The sequence below is a fragment of the Paroedura picta genome, chromosome 5 (assembly GCF_049243985.1).
Source record: "Paroedura picta isolate Pp20150507F chromosome 5, Ppicta_v3.0, whole genome shotgun sequence".
NCBI classification, from domain to species: Eukaryota; Metazoa; Chordata; class Lepidosauria; order Squamata; family Gekkonidae; genus Paroedura; species Paroedura picta.
In genome coordinates, this window is record NC_135373.1 from 47,650,951 (window position 1) to 47,672,168 (window position 21,218).

At 47.9% G+C, this 21,218-nt stretch overlaps 1 protein-coding gene across 4 annotated transcripts in view; it reads right to left on the reverse strand.

The window, feature by feature from the left end:
- CD164L2 (CD164 molecule like 2) overlaps positions 1-15,157 on the reverse strand; it is a 43,653-nt gene extending 28,496 nt beyond the window's left edge. For 3 of the 4 annotated variants that reach the window (XM_077337753.1, XM_077337751.1, XM_077337750.1), the window contains exon 1: positions 14,813-15,137. In XM_077337753.1, the coding sequence (XP_077193868.1) occupies positions 14,813-15,122 (310 nt within the window). In that variant the 5' untranslated portion in view covers positions 15,123-15,137. Of the gene's footprint in view, positions 1-14,812 lie in introns of all 4 variants that reach the window. The other variant, XM_077337752.1, reaches the window with a different exon arrangement.
- Positions 15,158-21,218: the final 6,061 nt, after the last annotated feature.

The following is a 21,218-nucleotide window of genomic DNA, read 5'->3' on the forward strand; positions in this document are numbered from 1 at the left end:
GCTTAGTGGTCTGGTTTTCATCACAAAAGCTACAGTATGAAGAGGCAGCCAATGCTCAGATAACCAAGGACATGAGTCTGCCACAGGGACTTGCAGCCAGACTGGGGTCATTTAAAATTGCCATGGGGCCCAATTTGGATTGGGACTGTGGTGAAGGGTGGCCTTCTACCTCATGCCCCTCCTCCCAATCCAAATGCCCTCCATGGCACTTTTAAATGGAGTTCACACTGAAATCTCACAATTACAAGACAGCTTGGGATTTATGTTTCCAGGTGGGGGAAATCTTGGGCAGAGACAAGCAGTTAATGAAATCATAACATTTTGGGTGAACCCTAGAGTGTAGTGTTGATGTCATTTCTGGTTTTGCACTGTCTATTTCTCCCACCCACATGCCCTATTAAGCAGTGGGGCCCAAAACAGGACGCCTACGGTGCGTCCCTGTGGCAAACTCACATATGTAGTAACATGCAGCTCAACCCTAAATGTCAGTTTTTTATAGACTCCACTGCCCCAGGCCCTTTTGTGGAGAGGAGAGAAGGAGCACCCAGGGGGAGCTTAAGGCCAGTGCAAACCTGCCTGCTTTAAAAAGCTGATAGTAAAAGAAGAACAACTGGGCTTTTTATACCTCTCTTTTCGCTACCTGAAGGAGTCCCAAGGCAGCTTACAAACACCATTCCCTTCTTATCCCTACAACAGACACCCTATGAGGTAGGTGGAACTGAGGGAGCTCTAAGAGAACTGCTCTGTGAGAACAGCCCTGCAAAAACTGTAACTGCTCAAGGTCACCCCACTGGCTGCATGTGGAGGAGCAGGGAATCAAATCGAGTTCTCCAGATTAGACTCTGTCATTCTTTAACCGCTACACTATGTTGGCTCTCTGTTGGAAGGTGTCCAATTCAAGGCCATTTCCAAATCACAAAGAATTTACAAACCAAATAACACAGCTTAGTATTCCAGCCTCACTGGTATGAGCAGGCTCATTAAAACTTTACACTCATGGCAGTGGAGGGGGCGGGGGAGAGACACCCAGAATGAGCACATTGGCCTTCCCGGCATTCCTGCCATGCATCCAGGCATGCATGTCTAGATGTGGAATTGTCTGTATGACAGCCCCCCCATCCATTTGCTGACTCTCCATATTTTTTAAAAAAATGAGTCACTGCTTATTAATAGCAAATCCTCAGCTTTGTTTTATTAAATCTGCCAAGAGAATTCTTTCACCCCCGTGCCCCCCCCCAACAATTATGCTTTTAACTAGAAATCGCAGAACACCAGCAAAGCAGGAGGTAGGAGGGAGCCTCACAGGAACCTCCCTCCCCGCCAAGTAAAATCCCACACTCTTGGGGTGAGACTGGCCACAATAATTTCCATACAGAAATGGATGAATTCATTTCAGAAAATACATATGCCACCTCGTCAGCCCTCCTAGAGAAGACTCACAATTAAAACCATACAAATCATAAAAATGATATCAATAATCAATAAGACCAAATAAAAATCAGTGAAAATATGACCAGTAAAAAATAGCCAGTTAAAGGGTTTGACTGTCTATAGGCCAGGATCTGCTAAAAGTAAGGATCTAAATTCATTTGAATAAGACTCAAGTTCCTTTAGTGCACCCAAAGCAAAAACTTTGAAGGGTTATGAAAACAGTAGGTATACATGCCGTCTGGATGAGGTGTTTTTAAGACACTGAGAGGCACAGGGGGCTAATGAGGCCCCCTCTTCTGCTTGTTACACCAATATCTTTTTTTCTTTGTTTGAGAAAAAGATCAGCCATGAGTTTATTTGCAAAAACGTGTTATCAGAACATAATATGAAGATTGTATATCTTAAACCGAATGACAGAAAGTTATCATCAGACTGACTTACAAAATACAGTCAATTTCAGCCAAGTACAATGTTAATGGGACATGCTTTACATGTAATGACTGTTGGCAGAGTTTAAATATGAGAGAGAGATCACAGCACCAGGCTTCTCGTCTTATAAAGAATATAAAATGGTTTGATTTATAAGAGAAACAAACCGTACAAAAAATGGAGAAAGAGAGAGAGACCTAACTGTTATGTTCTATATTCATTCTGCCTGGTGTGGAGGCAAGCAGGGAGGAAGTACGCTCAAAGGAGCAGGAAGTCTCTGACTGAGCCAGCCAGGACCCTTTGGGTTGCCATCCCCAGCTAGGACCTGGAAATCCCCAGTTCCAGGCTTTATGAAACTGGTGGATATCCCACCCACCCCCCAAAAAACATCCACTTTTTATCTAACTGTGTGTGTGTGTGAGTGAGTGAGAGCAAGAGAGCGCGCTCTAGTGGAAAGTCCCCCCCCCACAATCCCCTGCCACTATACCCACAGACCTGGCAACCCCAAGGACACCAGAGGTGATTATTTGAAAATATCAGGAAGTTCCCAGTCTAACTATGCTAAATATACATCTCTTCTGATGCCACCTGTAGGATATTCTGCAGAAGTTGTTGAATCATGCACATTACGCACCTTGTGTATTCCAACAATGGCAAGCTATACATGCACTCCGCATATACGCGCCCGCACACAGGATACGGGAGCTTCCTTTTCTAACATTTCTTGCAGCAAATCCAAGTATCAAAATTAAACCTCTGTCAGATTCCTCTTCTGTAGAGGGGAAGGTTCTGTTTATAACAGCATCATTTATTGAATTCCATCAGTACTGCTGTGGCTCCCAGTGCATAAGAGCAACCTGGAGCAACTGCCCCATACTGCTCCACCCTCCTCCAAAACAAGGTCCCTGTGAAATAATTTTAACATCCATATGCGTTGTCAGCTGGCACGGAAGAATAAAGGGAAGCAACACTCACGCTGCCCAATGGAACACTAGAGTCCTTCTTCATGGAGAACAGGAGTGTCGTAACCGATGGGCAACAAGGACCATTATCCTGTTCTGTCCCCACCCCCCCAGTGTCCATGGTCTCACCCTCCTTAGGGGCAGAAGAAACCCAACAGGCTCCTGCTGACAGTGCAAGGGCTGCCCTTTGAATGGGCCAAGCAGGGGAGGCTGGCAAAAAGACCCCGATGAGGGATAGCAATGATGCAGGGGCCCTATTCTGAATCAAGGCCCCAGAATTATGAAGACTGCCCCAGCATGAAGGATCAAGGTTGCAGAAGGAAGTCAGGACACAGATATCTGCAGAGGGCATGAAGCGAGCTTGTGCACACTCAACTCACGTATTATGGGCTGCATCTGAAAAACCTACAATTTAGGCCTGCCTGCACATACAACACATTTTCAAAATGCCCCAAAGGTACTAGTTTTATCAATACTAATTAAGTCAGTGTATTAGTATTCATAACTATTAGAATAAAAGCATTACTAATTTAACAAGAACACATTAATTTGTGCTAATAACATAATTGGCATTTAATACATTTGACACTCTGCTTACAGCATTCAGAGACATGCAAGGTTCATATCCTTCACTCTGCTGTAATGCTTCTGAAGTGCCTTGGACCAGTCACTCCCCATCTAGTTAAACTCAAGAGTTGGATTCATTCATTCATTCATTCATTCATTCATTCATTCATTCATTCATTCATTCATTCATTCATTCATTCATTTTTAAATTTATAACCTGCCCCTATCGCCCCTGCCATCCCGGGGCGGTTCACAAGGGTCAGTAAGCAGAATAATAATTTAAAATGTAAACAGTTAAAAAACAGCCAACAATTGGTGATAGAAGAGTCCCAATTTCCAGCTCAAAATCACACGGGGAGCTGTCTGACTTGTCAACAGGGTCCTGATGTTCTTGGGGAGGTCATTCCACTAGGCTGGAGCAAGGGCCAAAAAAGCCCTGGCCCTGGTTGAGGCCAGTCAGGCTTCTCTAGGGCCAGGTGCTGTCAGATGATTTGCAGATGCTGAATGAAGGACAATGTCTCCGGGGGACATTGTAGGGATAATACGGAAGGATGGGGCAACATTCTCCTGGGAGAAGGCAGGTTAAACAGCCTTGATCAGAAGAGTTCATCCAGAGAACAAGAAATGAAGTCAAGATTGACAGTTTCTTACAGATGCCATATGAGGTTACATTAAATAATTCAAGCTGCCTGGTAGTCAGTCTTGGAGGTGGGGGTGCCAGCCTCTAAGTGTGATCTGGGGATCCCCTGGAATTGCAGCTCATCTCAGTCTACAGACTAGAGTTTCACTGGATAAAATGGATGTTCCAGAGGGTGGTCTCTATGGCTTTGTGCCCCACTGAGTTCCTTGTCCTCCCAAGGCTCCATACTCACATCTCTAGAGGTTTCTCAACGTGGATCTGGTTCCCCACCCCCATCCCCTGCAACCCTATTAGGAGGTCATACAGCTCTACTACTCTTATTCACTTGGAATAACCCCATCAAGAACCTGTGACTCCAACTTCCTACATTCAGGATTCCCACGAAACAGAGTTTGTGCAGATTCCAAGTCAGCTATCTCAGACTCCAATGGCAAAAAAAATTAACTTTCTACTGTTACAGTTGTCTTGATGGATGGTTGTCAGGATGGATGCAATATTTTCGTTTTGAGAGCACATTTGCGGCAGTTGGAAATAATTGTGAAGAATTAAAATGCAAAATGCTGCAAAAGACAACCTTCGGACCTCTGTAAGGAGCACCTGCCCCTTCTGCACAGGTGACTGAAGAACAGCCTGACCTTATGCTTCTTAACTTAAGAACAAACAAGCTCTTCTGAATTCAATGGGTCTTGCTTGCAGCCAAGTGTCCACAAGCCTGAGCTTTGATTATATCATAACCTTAAAAGGTCTTTTTCAGCTTACAAAATAGCTTGACAGCAAGGTGGCTGAACTTCACTCTTTTAACACATACCTAAAAATAAGCTGGAGATTTTAGCTTGCAAATAAAGGATCCTTACATCTGACAAGCCAAAATCTAACACTTGTGGATTAAAAACAAATCCAAACAAGTCTAGCAACAGCTACAGTTTCAGGTTCTGACAAATATCCCAGCCCCCAAAATTCAAAACAAGAAACACAAGTAAGTGATGTTTCAACAGACACTGAAGGGGGAAAACCCTGGAATTTTGATAGAATTCTGCATTGCAAAATATTGAACAGTTCTGAGGCAGCCATGTTGGCCATCAACACAATGAGAAGAAGAAAAAGAGCTGGGGGGGGGGGTGTTCATACCCCACTTTTTACTAGCTGAAGGAGTCCCAAAGCAGCTTACAAACACCTTTTCCTTACTCTCCCATAACAGACCCCCTATGAGGTAGGTGAGGTTGAGAGCTCTGAGAGAACTGTGACTGGCTCAAGGTCACCCAGCTAGCTGCATGTGTAGGAGTGGGAAATCAAATTCAGTTCTCCAGATTAGAGACCACCACTCTTAACCATAACACCACATTGGTCTCAGAGGTGGTGGTAGCAAAGTTAAGGCAGGGAAACAGAATTGAAGGGGCGATGAACCATGTGTGTGTGTAGGGGTAGATTTTTCCATCCTGGGAGTCCTCACTGGCCTCAACTTGTTTAAAAACTATCATGGATGAATATGAACACTGTGGTTTTGTACATATAAACCCAAAGATAGGGAAAAACAATTATTTCTGAACAGAACAGAGTGTAAATGAGGAAGCTCTGGTTTCGTGTGCTAACAAAAGAAAAGTGAAGGGTTAGTTAGTTAGTTAGTTAGTTAGTTAGTTAGTTAGTTAGTTAGTTAGTTAGTTAGTTAGTTAGTTAGTTAGTTAGTTAGTTAGTTAGTTAGTTAGTTAGTTAGTATACTGCCCTCCCCTAAAGCTCAGGGCAGTTCACATGGAACATAAATATAAACAGAACATGGAACTTTGTTTCTTCATAACATATACATGGACTGCAACAAGAATAACAATAACAATAACAGTAACAATAGCAACCAAAACTGAAGTTAACACTCTAAACCGGTGATCCCCAACCTTTTTATCTCCGAGGACCGGTCAATGCTTGACAATTTTACTGAGGCCCAGAGGGGAGGGTCTTTTGCCGAAGGATGTCGCCGCTGCTGCCTGAGCCCCTGCTCTGCTTGCTTTCCCACCGGTGCCCCTGACTTCCTGCCACCCACTGGGGGCGCTGCCTGCAGCAGCTACACAATGCCATGCCGAGGGGGAGCCCCAGCCAGGGCGGCCAATGGAGAGCACCAAAGGTGAGCCAGCGGCAGAGTGGCTGGGCAGCCCCCGAGGCAGCAGTCGGGGAGGAGGAGGAGGAGGAGCCGTGGCCTGGTACCGACTGATCTACGGACCGATACTGGTCTCTGGAACGGGGGTTGAGGACCACTGGTCTAAACCCAAACAGTTTGAACAGTTCCATGGTTCAGGCGTATGGATTTTTGGGAGGGAGGTTCAGGGGCCCTGAAGATATTACCGATTCAGGACGACCTCAACCAAATGCCTGGTGGAGGAGCTCCCTTTTGCAGGCCCTGCAGAACTACTTTACATCTGTCAGGGCCCTGATGTCCTCCAGGAGCTCATTCCGCCAGGTGGGGGCCAGGACAGAGAAGGCTCTGGCCCTAGTTGAGGCCAAGCGGGCTTTTTTGGGGCGAGGTATCCTTAGCTGGTTGGCAGTGGCAGAGTGTAGAGCTCTTTGAGGGGCATAAGCAGCACAGCTTGGATTGTTTGTAAAGAGCCATTTAGGCTATTGCTGCGCAGAGGCCTCCCACAGTAAACCTACAGCCAAAACCATAAGAATATATCTTGGAAGGGAGTGGATGTATCCTGCTTTTGCTGCTTGGCTATTGTGTGGAATACTCCTCAAAGCATAAAATGAAAAGCAAAAACACAGAGCAGGGGGAAACACATTTATCATAGGCTGGTGTAACGAGACTTATTCAGACATAAACACACACACTTGTGCTCCTAAAGTCAAGCACGTTCATCAGATGTTCTAACCAGATAACAACTTTCTTGCGCTGTCTGCTCAGAAATTGCATAAGAACATAAGAGAACCCATGTTGTATCAGGCCAATGGCCCATCCAGTCAAACACTCTGCATCACACAATGACCCAATCCCAGGGGCCATCAGGAGGTCCACCAGTGGGGCCAGAACTGCAGAAGCCAATCTCACTCCCAAGTACCAAGAATACAGAGCATTGCTGTCCCAGCCACATTGCTCCATCTATACCTTGTGGCAAATAGCCACCTCTGCTCCATATATTAGGCAATCTCCTAAGTAAAGGTATCCCCTGTGCAAGCACCGAGTCATGTCTTACCCTTGGGGTGACGCCCTCCAGCGTTTTCATGACAGACTCAATACAGGATGGCCTTGCCAGTGCCTTCCCGAGTCATTAGCGTTTTACTCCCACAGCAGCAAGCTGGGTGCCCATTTTACCGACCTCGGAAGGATGGAAGGCTGAGTCAACCTTGAGCCAGCTGCTGGGATCAAACTCTCAGCCTCACTGACAGACAGCTTGAGACAGCATTTCTGCCGCTTACCACTCTGCGCCACAAGAGGCTCTGTCTATATTTGTAGTCGCCACCAATTCTTGCAGCACTGAATTCCACAGATTAATTACTCTTTGGGGGAAGAAGTCCTTCCTATCATGTGTTCTACAGTTCCTAACCATTAATTTCATTGAATGCCTACAAGTTCTTGTATTGTGAGAAAGAAAAGTACGTCTTTCTCTACCTGCTCTGTCCAACGCGTAATTTTGTAAACCTCTTTGTGTCACCCCTCAAATGTCATTTTTCCAAACTAAAGAGGCCTAATCTCTTTAACCTTTCTTCACAGAAGTGTTTCATCCCCTTAGTCAGTTTAGTTGCCCTTTTCAGCTCTTTTTCCAATGCTGTATCTTTTTTGAGTTACAGTGACCAGAACTGTCCCCAATATTCCCCAACACCATATATTTATACAGGATCATTATGATACTGGCTGATTTGTTTTCAGTCCCTTTCCTAATAATCCCCAGCACAGCATTTGCCTTTCTGTATTCCAGACACACAATGAGTCAACATTTTCAGTAAATTATCTACCACAACTTGCTCCTGGTTAGCTACTGCCAGTTCAGACCCCAGATCAACATATATTTATAGTTAGGATATTTGGCTCTGATGTGCATTACTTTCCGCTTGCCCAAGCTGAACCTCATTTGACACACTCACACCCACTTGGCCAGCCTCAACAGATCCCTCTGGAGCACCTCCCTGGTTCTCACTGTCTTGAACAACCTAGTGTCATCCACAAGTTTAGCCACTTCATTGCTTAATCCCAACTCCAATTCATTAATGAATAAATTAAAAAGTACCAGACCTAGTACAAAGCCCTATAGTACTTCCAATGTGAAAACTGCCCATTTAGACTCACTTTTTGTTTCCTGTTAATTAACCAGTTTTTAAACTAGTCCCTTTAACCCATAACTGCTGCATTTACTTAGAAGACTAAAAATGTATTTAGATATTTATATCGTGGGTTTGAGAAACATGAGAGACTGTTTGGTATGGCAGCCTCTAATCTGGATTATGAGGTTTGATTCCCCATTCCTCCACATGCAGTCAGGAGGGTGACCTTGGGCCAGTCACAGTTCTCTTAGAGGTCTCTCAGCCACACCTACTTCACAGGGTGTCTGTTGTGGGGAGAGGAAGGGAAGATGATTGTAAGCCAGTTTGAGACTCCCGTAGGTATTAAAAAGTGGGGTATAAAAACAGTTCTTCTTTGTAACAACAACCCTATGTGGTAGGTTAGGCTGAGATTATTATGCTCCAAGGCCTCCCAGTGAGTTTCCAAAGCAGAGGGTTTATCCTAGTGCTACTAACAACTCATAATCTGTCCGCAGTGACTCTGGAGATATGTAACTCTGGCACAGGGAGAGGATATCAATAGCTTCATAGTCAATGTCCCCAGCTGAGCAGACACTTGAAATTCTATTCACTATGAATGGTGAAATTATTGAAACTGTACAGAACACTAGGCTCCAGAGGAAAAGGGCTCTGGGCAGGGTGGGTGGGAGATGATGTGCAAAATTCAAGCACCGCTGGATTGCTGGGCACCCTGGCCTTGTCAAATCTCAGAAGCTATGTAGGGCTGACCCTAGCTAGTATTTCGGTGGGAGACCTCCAAACACTAGAGGTCATGACGCAGAGGCAGGAAGAGGCAAACCTCCTCCAAATATCCCTTGCTGGGCTGCTGAATGAATGAATGAATGAATGAATGAATGAATGAATGAATGAATGAATGAATGAATGAATGAATGAATGAATGAATGAATGAATGAATGAATGAATGAATGAATGATACCTTGTGGGCCAGCGAACAGGGAAGCAGGAGAAGAAGGTGCACAGTTTCTCCGGCAATGCCAGCAGGGTAAATCAGGTTTTTTAAACATGTCCAATCACTATCTTCTGTTCCCCTTCAAGACCAGAAAGGGGGAGATCCCAGGAAAACTAAGTAGTGGCTGGTCAGGATTTCTGCTCCCTGTGCCACCCCACCTCAATATCAAATGACTCAGGCACCCTGCAATATCTACTCAGTGTGTGCTAGTTTTCTCCTAGGGGTGCTTCACTACTTATTCTTCATAATCCCTACAAAACGCTACAGTGCAGATCAGGATTATCCAAAACAGGGGATTACAAACAGGGGCAAGAGAATGTCAAGCCCCCCAGGGGCTCAGCATCTCCCCCAGACTTCAAAAGGCAGGTTTGCGTCTTACAGCTCTCGCCCTAAAAAGAAACTCGGTTGTGCTGTCGTACAGAATCACACCAACAATTCCCTCTTGGATTCTAAATCAGCCCTGCATAACTCCTTGCTCTTAGCTTCCCAGCCATATTAGGGACATCCGCTGGATGAGGAAGAGACCGTTTTGCGTCAAACTACCAGCAGCTTTCTAGTCTTAAAAAAAAACACAGGCTAAAGAATATCCTAACATCAATTTAAAATGCAGTCATTCTCTTTATACCAGACATCAGCACTTGTATTAGTCCCAGAGCACTCCCAGAGTGTTCTGCCATTCCAAGCAGCTTTGGGTAAGCACTAGAGAAACAGCTTTTTTAATATACCCTTTTTCTTTACCTGAAGGACTCTAAAGAGGTTTACAAACACCTCTGCCCTCTTCCCCCCACAACAGATACCCTGAGAAGTATGTGGGACTGAGAGAGCTCTAAAAGAACTTCCCTGCCAAGAACAGCTCTAAAAGAACTGTGACTGGCCTAAGGTCACCCAGTTGGCTGCATGTGGAGGAGTGGGGAATCAAACCTGGCTCTCCAGATTAGAGTCCATCAATCTTGGTGTAGTGGTTAGGAGCTCGGACTTCTAATCTGGTGAGCTGGGTTTGATTCCCTGCTCCTTCCCCCCATGCACCTTGAGCTCTCCACAGCACTGATAAAGTTGTTCTGACCAAGCAGTGATATCAGGGCTCTCTCAGCCTCACCCACCTCACAGGGTGTCTGTTGTGGGGAGAGGAAAGGGAAGGTAAGCCGCTTTGAGCCTCCTTTGGGTAGAGAAAAGCAGCATGTAAGAACCAACTCTTCTTCTTCTCCTTCTCTTAACCACTACAGCTCTCAAGTAGATGCCCCGTCTACCGCATTTCTTTGATCAAACCCCAGGGAAAATTCCTCCTATTTGGGGAGGAACTGGACCAAAACTGCTATGTAGACTCGCCCCATTCAGAAGCAAGTCCAAGATAATTCCCTGTGACTTGTTCCTGAGTAGCCAGGCACAGGATTGCAGCCCTAAGGAGGAATTTGGGAGTGGGAGGGGGAGTGCAATTGTCAGCCAGCAACACCCACTCATTCTAAGCCTGCCTGTCAATAAAGCCAGTATCCGACTTAGCGTGGGAGTCTCTTCTGTTAAAATGAACCTTAAAAAAATAAAAGTTAACCAATTACCTCTCCATGGTGGAAAGTTGAAAAGCTGATGGGCCCATCGCCATGGAGACAGTGTCCCGGCTACAGCACTTCTACGCTTAGCTGTGAGGGACTGGTACAGTAACCAATGGAAAAGTAGTACTTTGTTCTCCAGATTTCCGGCAGATTTTTATGAGTCGAGTTATTTTTACCGCAGCAAAAGCACAGACGCTTGCAAATCAGACGCCTCCAATTCCTGGCATACTGCATCGGACCACAGGTGGGTAAACAAGCAACACCCCCCTACAAGTCTGTTTCGGCTGCCCCACAGATGGGACCTGGTTCATATGCAACAAGGGGGGGATGAAATACACTCCACCATCCGCCTGTGACATGCAAGCCTCCCCCAATTGCCTACCCAGTCTGCACCTCACTCAAGCTGATGCAAGCACACTGTAGAACACATGGAAGGGGAGAAGATAAGGTTCCCCAAGGCTCATTCAGGCTTCACATTTGAAACTCATGTCACCGGAAAGGGAACCCACCCATTAAGCTTGCATTTGCACGCCCTGCACTGAAATGTGGCATAAATGCATACCTGTGCTCTATTTCCCCAGGTGAGGCCAGCATCCCTTGCTCCCCCTCCTCCTCAGATCATTTTTACACCCCATCCCCATGTCTTACACCTCCAAGATCTTCAGTGACCCTGAGTCACCAAAGCAGCACCCAAAAGCAGCCTCAAGCAACTGAGATTCCTGTTGGAATGTGCAAGTTCTGCAGGGTGCATGATTGAGCAGAATAAAAAGGTTGTCCTGCAGGGGGCATCAGAGGAGAAGTATATTTAGTACAGAGACGTTAAGAACTTTCTAATGATTTTCAAATTATCTCCCCCAGTGTCCCGACTGGATCAAGACAGCTGAACAACAGAAGAATGACTGCAGGCAACTATAGATCTCTTTCGATACATAGTTGTTTCTCTTCTGAATAAATACTACTTTATTCTTTAAGCTCTCCAGTGCTGTACCCTCACTGCATATTCAAACTCTGCCAACAATTCTCAGGCAGGTTTTTCTTCTCACCAGGGCTTCTGGGCCTTATAGGGCAGGCAAGGAAGCCAGACATCTACTGGGAGTCATGGTTAGCACAAGCAGGCCTCTCCTACTTCAGCCACTCATACAGTCGCAAAACCAGAGAAGGCAGATGAGTCCTTGCAACAAGACAGTGTGGTAGTACATTGGAATCCCTCTAAATTCAAGCCAATACATTCTACGGTTGTGTTTTCTTCCTGGAAGACTCACTAGCCCTTAATACCAGCCTACAGAGATCAAGAGGGTCAGAATGAGCAGCTGTGTTGAAAGCCCATGGTCCTGGTAAAAGGATGTCGCTTTGATACTCTTACTTGTGCAGAACAAGTTGCTGTAGACAGTAAAGCTTCTCTCAGCCTCTTCTAGAACCTCTCTTATAATTGTGGGCCCTGAGCTCTAAAAACGGGCCTGGTTATTCTATTTCATTCCTGGGTTGGATATGGATAAGAGATGATACACTGCTGCAAGTAAATGAGCTTAGTAAGTTAGAGGATCCAGTGGAAAGATCACTAGAATTGGGGAAATGACTTCCAAATAAACTTGCAGGGATTACAATGAAACTCTTACTTGAATTCACAGGGGAGTAAGTATGCACTGAACTATAAATCCTTAGATCACTCCAAACTCACTGAGCAACTATGGACAAGCCACTGTCTTCCATCTCCTGGGGGGGGGAAAACAGGACCTATAGCAGCCTACCTCACAGGAGTGTTGAAAGCCGTAGATCATCTGCTCTCTATTGCAGGAGATCCCAGGTTCAACCCCCGCCAACTCCAGTTAAAAGGAACAAGAAGTAGGGAACGTGGAGGCAGCCGCTGCCACTCAGAACAGAAAACTCAGCAGCAGCAGACTCCCCAAGGCAGCTTGATGTGCTCAGGGAGAAGCACTTTATGGCTTATGGTATGCTGCAAAGAGGCAGTGGAGGGTAGTGGTAAGAGTCAGGTGATTTTCTGTGAGATCTGGGCTCAAATTCCCAGTCTGCCATGCAAGCTTAGTGGGCCAGCCATACATTCTCTCTCAGTCTAGCCCACTGCACAGGGCTGTTAGAGGCTAACAAAGAAGAAAGCAGAACTATGGATACTGCTCATTAAATCTTTGGAAGACAGGTGGGATAAAAAGGTATTACAGATTGGCATTTTTGAAAGCTTGACTTGAGGGCATAAGTGAAGTGCAAATTACACACCTTCCACAAAACAATTGCAGGAATCCGAGTCAGGATCCCCCCTGCCCCTGTCCTGGGGCACTGTTGCCCATCTGCCCCAAAGCATATTAGGAGGGCTGTTCAGGCTCTATTTCAAAACAACTTGAGAGCATTTATGGCCCTTCTTGTGCTTTGCTTAAAGTACTTCAGGTTACTGGGAGAGGCAGTTTATTTACCATTGCCCCTTCCCTGCCCTGTTCAAGAACTCTAATCCCACTTAAGAATTCAATTACCCTTTTTAAACCTCCAAACAACTCCAAAGCACAGAGCTGGAGATCCACCCCAAGGCCAAACCCAGAGCTCCTTTGTATCAACAAGTTTACAACACCATAGTGACAACATTACATCAACCTGTCTGCCCCTCAAGAGCAGTGTCCAAGGCCCTGCGCTGTTTCCCCCCACCCTGGGTCAAGGCCTTCTCTGGGGGGGGGGCACCTCAGATGCGGCATCTTCCCCTGCAGTCATCTGCCCAGCACTGAGGCTGAGGTTTTAGGAACCAGGTGAAATCCTGTTTCCTCTGTTAATATAGATTGGGATTCATTCCTCTCTGGGATTGTTTTACTGCTAAAGTTCTTTCAGTGCATCTTTTAACTGCCCCACTTGAAATATTCTTGTGTTCCAAAGGTCAGCACATACTAGATTATTCATACGACCCAGCAGATCTTCCTGTAGGGGTTAAGAGTGTCAAACTACTTTTTGGCAAACCCAGGTTCAAGCCCCAAGTCTGCTTGCTGGGTGACCCAGCTGCACACTGCGCTTGGCAGGTTGTTGTGAGGATACAACGAAGATGGGGGGGGGGGGGAGAGTTGTCAGCTACTTTGAGACCCTCCTGGGGAGAAAAGTGGTGTATAAATGAATAATACAGATACATTTATCTTCTGGTTTGCACCCACTGCTATAATGCCATCTTCTGGTTTGCACCCACTTCCTATAATGCCATCCACATGCAATCACCAGATCTACCCACCCCACCGGTAACAGAGCACCGGCCCTCATGTCTGGCTGGTTGTGGACCCTGGGCAGCTGAATGGATGAACCGGCCCCACTGAAAAGCACAGTACTGCCCAGTTACAGCAGCAGGCGCTAGCCAACCGACCTGCATCTCCAGTGGCCCCCACATAATGCAAACAGCGCTGGCGACAGGTGACAAAAACACACCCAGGGGAACCGTCCTGGATTGCGGTCAGTCCAAGTCGGAATATCCCCATCAACAAGGAAGTGGCTCCGAGGGAGGGCAGCTAGAACCCTGGGGCTGCTTCTCCGCTCTCCCTCCAGGAAAACAAGCACAATTCAGCCCAGTACAGAAAGGTACAATTAAAGGATTTTAAGTGGATTCGCCGTTAGGATGAGCCTTAACCACTTTTTTTTTTAAGGCAGAAAAGGGAAAGGAGGAAGGGGCCCTCGAGAAGCTTTGCCTCCCCAGCTTTGAGGGACATTGTCATCATCTGGCTCTCAACAGAGGACCACCTCATGCATCTGCCAGAGCAGCCAGGACTCCATCGCGGGCGTCTTGAGGGCGCCAGGCCGGGGCTCCAGTTTTGTTCCAGCGGCACTTTCGAGGTGCCCAGAAATTGTGACGCCGCCACCCGTCGGACTCCTGCTTATCTGCCGCTGCACTGCTCCGAAAGCCCCCGACAGGACGCCCAGCTCACCACACCGACGCCCAAACTGGGCGCAGAACTTAGCGCTCCCCCCCCCCCGCCACGTTAGACGCCCCCTGTCCTCGCGATCCGCTCTCCCGCCCGCCCGCACCCACCTGCCTGGCTGGGGGCCGTGCCCAGCGCGCAAAGCAGAGCGCACCAGAGCACCGCCCGCGGCGCCCAGGCACCGACCGCCGGCATCGCTCCGCTCTTCGCACAAGCGCCTCTCGCACTCGGGTCGCCGCCGCGATCAGCTGGGAAGTGGCCCCGGCTCGGCGAGCAACAGGAACGGAGCCAGCGAGCACATGCGCGCGAGGAGGGGGCGGGAGAGCCGCCGGGAGGGGGCGCGGCGGGCAGGTGCTCCGGGGCGGGGCCCCAGCGGCTCTGCCCCTCAGAGTAAGAGGCGTGGCCTCCGCCTCGCTCCATGCCGCGCCCGCGCCCATTCCAAGGGCCCCCTTCGCTCTTGAGGGGCCCGCTGCCAGATGCCTTGGGCCGTGCGGAAGGGAAAGAGCGCTTCTCGAGAGTCTGTTGTGAATAGGGGCCGGATTCCTAGAGGGCTCTTCGAGACTCCAGTGCAGACCGCAGTCTGTAGACACCCGAATCTCCCATTACACGTCGGGGAGACCGCCCACGTGTGTTGCAAATGTAAGCCGGGGAGGGGGGAACCGGAAGCCATACGAAATCAACAACCAAGTGTATCCTCCATAGAGAAAAAGGGGGGGGGGACGACAAAAAACACCCACATCAGCTCAAGACCACTGGCGACACATCAGAAGAGCCCTGCTGTTGGGTCAGTGGCCCATCAAGTCCAACTTCCAGTAGGCTGAAAGACAGGACGTTAGTAATCACTATTATAATTGTGTATGTATAATAACCCACCCTCCCTTGAATGGCTCAAGGTGGGTAAGGACAGGCTTCAAAAACAGTCAATACTGGGGATCCGGACCTGGATAAATGTGGGATTTAAATCATGCCTTTTATGTGCATTGAATGTAAAATGAGAATAGAAAGATAAAGAAAACTCTAATGTTAAAAAAAACAGTCAATACAAGTTTGTATAAGACAATCATAAAACTTAGATTTGCAGAAACTTTTAAAAGCCACTAACTCTTCAGTTAAATTTGTATCCCCATTGTGCAAACAATGTTAAAGGTTTTCCTTTGGGTGGATGGAATTTCAGGTAGGGAGACCAGCATCTATTTGACCTTATTTCGTGCCCTCAACCCTTGACCTGGCAAAACAGCTCTGTCTTACAGGCTGTTCAGAGAATGCTCAGAGGCCCCTGATGTCGTCCTCCAGGTGGGGGCCGGGACTGAAAAGGCCCTGACCAAGGCCAATTTTACTTCTTTGGGACCAGGCACCCAGGGCAGGTTTTCACTATTCAATCTTAATGCTCCTTGGAGGACATATGGGAAGAGGCAGTCCTGTAGATATGGCTGTGAAATGACCAGAGTCACAAGTTAAATGACACCCAGCAAGCAGAATCGACAGTTAGCACGTGTAAAAACAAACAAAAGTATCTTCCAAAATTCACAATGCCAAAGCTTGCCCTGACATTTTTTATGGACAAAGAGACTCCCACATTGATAGCCATCCATTTCCTTTCAGGTTTCCTACTATTCCAAAGAAGTGCTTCATCAATGCTGTGGCGAGCCCAAGGTCACCCAGCTGGTTGCACATGGAGGAGGAGCAGGGAATTAAACCTGGCTCACCAGATTAGACCACTACACCAAGCTGTACATCCAATTACATTTCTTCCAAGACCATTCTCCATTGTATCCTCTCAACAACGTGAGATAGGCTGGGCTTTTTAAAGCATGTTTGCTCTATGGTAGTAGTCCCAATAAGTTCCAGTAGACTTCTTCCTCAGTATGTTTAGGATGGTTCCCTTAGTACTCTTGAGTTGGGATTTGATTTGAGTTCAGGTCCCAGTTCCCTTTGACCTCTGCACTATGCTGCCTCTGTAGTGTGTTTTCTTAAACTTAAAACAAACATTCCTTTTCGGGAAATCCCCCAGCAAGTCCCCCAGACTGGACTGGACTAGCATTCTGCTAGGTGAATGAGTGTCAAGATATATCAAGTACCTTTAGAAAAAAGCAACTAAATAATGCTGCATAGCAGAAACTAACATAATACTATTAGAAAAAGGGGAGAAGACCCCTGATGTCTTCCACTGGGTATACACATGAATCTACTTGGAGAATTGCCAGTGGGCTTAGAGAAAAATATACTTTTCCTGTAAGAGAAGAAGATCTGTTTCTTTTGTACCCCACTTTCTACTACTCAAAGGAGTCTAAAACAAGTTTACAATTTCCTGCTGTTCCTCTCTTCACAACAGACATCCAGTGAGGTAGGTGGGTCTGAGAAAGCTCTCTGAGAGCTGTGACTGGCCCAAGGTCACCCGGCTGGCTGCACATGGAGAAGTCAGGAATCAAACCCAGTTCTCCAGGTTAGAGGCTGCAGCTCTTAACCAAACTGGCTCTCTAGAGCAGGTTTTCTCAACAGGGTTTTGTGAAACCCTGGGGTGTCTTGGAAGCCCTAGAAGGATTTCCTGAATGGGAGGGAGTTGATTTTTATATATGGTCATATCAACCTGCCCTCCTCAAAATGGCCAATTATGAAACTGGGGGGAGGGGCCCTGGGGTGGTGTACACCAGTGGTCCCCAACCTTTCTGAGGTTGGGGACCGGGCAGGGCATGAGGGCGCGGCCCGCGGCCGGCCACGCCCACGCATCGGCCACGCCTGCAGCCAGCACCCACACATCGGGCCGCACCCGTGGGCCGCGCCCGCCGGCCCTGATTCCCTCTCCCCGCCCCTCCCGCAGTAAGAAGCTTACCGGGCCGCAAGCTTGCGGCCTGGGAAGTTTTTTACTGCGGGGGGGGGAGAGGGAGCCGCGGCCCAGCGCCATGGCCTTCGCGGCCTGGCACCGGGCCGCGGCCCGCAGGTTGGGGACCACTGGTGTACACAGCTATGCTTCCCAACCATATTCTGCACAATTGTGCCACTTCTGGGGTTTCTCAATGCCTGAAGAATGTTTTGGGGGTTTCTCATTGGTAAAAAAAAAAAAGCTGAGAAAGGCTTAATGATGTTATTTACCAGGTGATGTTATTTACTTTCAGTCAATGAAAAGTTTCAACTGCCCATTTCCAAACATTATGCCTTTGATCAAGAGATGGATCGTTTTCCTCCAGGCTTGTGGGCTACCCTACATGTAGATACACAGAAATTCCCAGACAAACAAAAGTTAGCTGTCTCCATATTGAAGGGCAGGTGCTTCTTTCAATATCCCGAGTTCTAAACTGCCCTCTGGAAAACCTACCCTGCAACCCAGTAAACAGATCCCTGTGGTAACAAGTTTAGCTACAATCGCCCCCTAGTGTGAGACTGAGATACAACAAATCCAGAAATGGCTTTCCTTATTTTTGCCTTAGCGTAAGCCAGGCTTTCTCAACCAGGGTTTCGTAAACCCAGGGGTTTCTTGGCCATCCTAGAAGGGTTTCCAGAATGGGTGGGAGTTATTTCATTATATATATATATAAGCTATACACCCCCCCCCCAACGCTCTCATCTTCTCTTCTGAGCACCACATTGGCCTGAATGTTACAAAATGATTTTCCCCCTTCAGGAAGTCACATTGCCATGGAAACGGCTACCCAATGGTTTCCTGCCCCCCGTGAGAGGGCTTTGGGCTGCAGTGGACCAAGCGAGGACAGGCGGAAGGGATCCAGCCAGCCACAGATGCACATTGCATCCTCTGCCCTGCTGCTTCAGTGAAAGGAAAACAGGAACCATGCCTCCAAATGCACTCCTGGGTGCCAGTCTGGCCTGAGCACAGTGCTAGGGGCAAGCCCTCAGCCCTGGGAAACAGGTTGGGTTCCAGGTTGTATAGCAGTAGGCACAAACGTTTTTTAAAAACCCTGAAATGTAAACAAAAAACAAAACCAAAACCTTCTGCACTTAATAGATTGTAAGAGTTTGGGTCATTGGCTAGCTTGTGGATAAAACCTTAGCACAGAGCCTGGCTACTTCCACAGAGACTTCATTTGACTGATTTACAGGGAGGTAGGTAAAGGCAAAGGTATCCCCTGTGCAAGCACTGAGTCATGTCTGACCCTTGGGGTGACGCCCTCTAGCGTTTTCATGGCAGACTCAATACGGGGTGGTTTGCCAGTGCCTTCCCCAGTCATGACCGTTTACCCCCCAGCAGCAAGGTGGGTACTCATTTTACCGACCTCGGAAGGATGGAAGGCTGAGTCAACCTTGAGCCGGCTGCTGGGATCGAACTCCCAACCTCATGGGCAAAGCTTTCAGGCGGCTGCCTTACCACTCTGCGCCACAAGAGGCTCTTTACAGGGAGGAGGGGTGCAGAAAATATATCCGATCTACTTGGGAACTTAGACTAGGGGTGAGGTATATGAAGCACATGTCCTTGTAGAATTTACCAGAGGGGGGTATCTTCCCCCAGGAGCTAGGGATGCCAGCCTCAGAGTGGGACCTGGGGATCCCCTGGAATTATAGCTCATCTCCTGGCTGAACATGGAGCAGCATGGTGGGACCAGAGCAGAGGCGTAAAGGGGACAACACCATGGAGCAGGTTGGAGAAAACTTGGAGACTTCGGCGGGTGCAGCCTGCAGAGGGCAGGATTTGGGGAGGGGAGTGATTTCAGCGGGGTATATCGCCACAGTGTCCACCTTCTAAGCAGCCATTTTCTCCAGGTGCCTGGAGATGAGCTGTAAATCCAGGGGACCCCAGGTCCTACCTGGAGGCTGTCATCCCTAGTTCCATGGTAAGAATCAGGAGTTTATGTTAGACCCAGGGGGAACTGAGCGGAAGCCGGTGTAAGGGTCACAGGGGCAGAATAAATTATTTGGATAGCAGAGGGCTGCACAAGAGGAACAGGAAGTCCAACTGCAAAAAGACATAGGAGAGGGTGACATATATGGCTCCCCCCCCAATGTGATCCTCACAACACTCCCATGAGGTAGGCTGAGATGAGCAATGATTATACAGTGAATTTCCTGGCACACAAGAACTTCGATCTCAGTCTCCCCAATCTTACACTCTAACCATCACACCACAATGCCTTTGGGCAGATGTTGTTTTCACCCTGGAGCAGGAGAGGAGGAGCTGGCTGCTGCCCCCCCCCCCAGGAGCCATCATGGTTTCCCCACCTGCAAGGGCTGCAAATTCCAGGCTGTGAGTGGAGCCACAGAGCACACCCTTGAAAGCAGCTGGGACAGAGAGCCAGCGTAGTGTTAAGAGTATCAGCTTCTAATCTGGAGAGCCGGGTTTGATTCCCCACTTCTTCACATGCTGGGTGACCTTGGGCTAGTCACAGTCCTGCTAGAGCTGTTCTCACATTTTCTCACAGAGCTCTCTCATCCTCACCTACCTCACATGGTGCCTGTTGTGGAGAGAGGGATGGAAGGCAATTGTAAGCCGCTTTGGGACTCCTTCAGGTAGTGGAAAGTGGGGAATAAAAAACAACTTGTCTTCTTCTACAACTCCACTGCAATTCCTAGAGATCTTCCAGCCCCACTAGACATTGTAGGCTTAGATACCTGCTGCTGAAGCTGTTCTATTCTCCAGGTGTAGACCAAGGTGGATCAGATGGAGGGTGGTTTCCAGCTCCTGAGGGACCCATTGGGGACCTGTCAGCCTCAGCAGCAAGGGCATGAATGGATTTATGTGGGCTTATCAAGCTCTCACCTGGAAATGCTAATTTCTACTTCGGAGGGTGGGGGGCTTCTGCAGCAGGCATTCATCAACAGGGTATTTCTCCCAAATGCCAACTCTGCTGCAGCTGTTCATATGGTGAGTGCAGAATCCTAATTAAAATCGTTAGAGAACAGGATGCTTATACTTTGCTTTGTGGTGTGACTCAAGGTGGAGGGAGTCTTCCGAAGGCTGTTCGAAGACCTGGGAGTGAAGTGCTGGCTGCACAGCGCTCTGCTCTGGAGCCAGGGGCCAAGCCTCACTCGCCAGGCTGGCTCAGTTCAAGCAACCCAAGGGCAGCTGCTTTGGGTACTAAATCAGTTCAAGGCACCTGTCACCCGGGTGGCCACCAGTCGGTCCCCCCCAGCTGCAGGTCTGAGTCTCACCAGTGGAGAAAATTTGAGGTGGGAAAATTATTGGAACGGGCCCCGATCCTGCCCTTGTGCCCTGGTCATTCTGGGTATGGTGAGACAGAGTGTACCCTCCAAAGCAGAGCACAGAAAGAAAAATGTCTCCCCCCCCCAAAAAAAAAAAGAATGCTAATAGTAAATGGTTCAAATGTTGAGCTAGGATCTGAGAGACCCAAGTTCAACACACCCACACACACCTTTGCCATGGAAGCTTGCTGGGTGACCTTGGGGCTTTTAGCCTAGTCTACCTTTCAGGAGAATGGTACAAGCCACCTTGGTGGACAGAAAGGCAGGGTATAAATGAAGGAAACAAATAATTGACCTGGGCATGGCCTTGCAGCTCAGAATGGGGTCCTCCAGTGGTCCCCAGCCTTTTTATCACCTTTTACTGAGGCC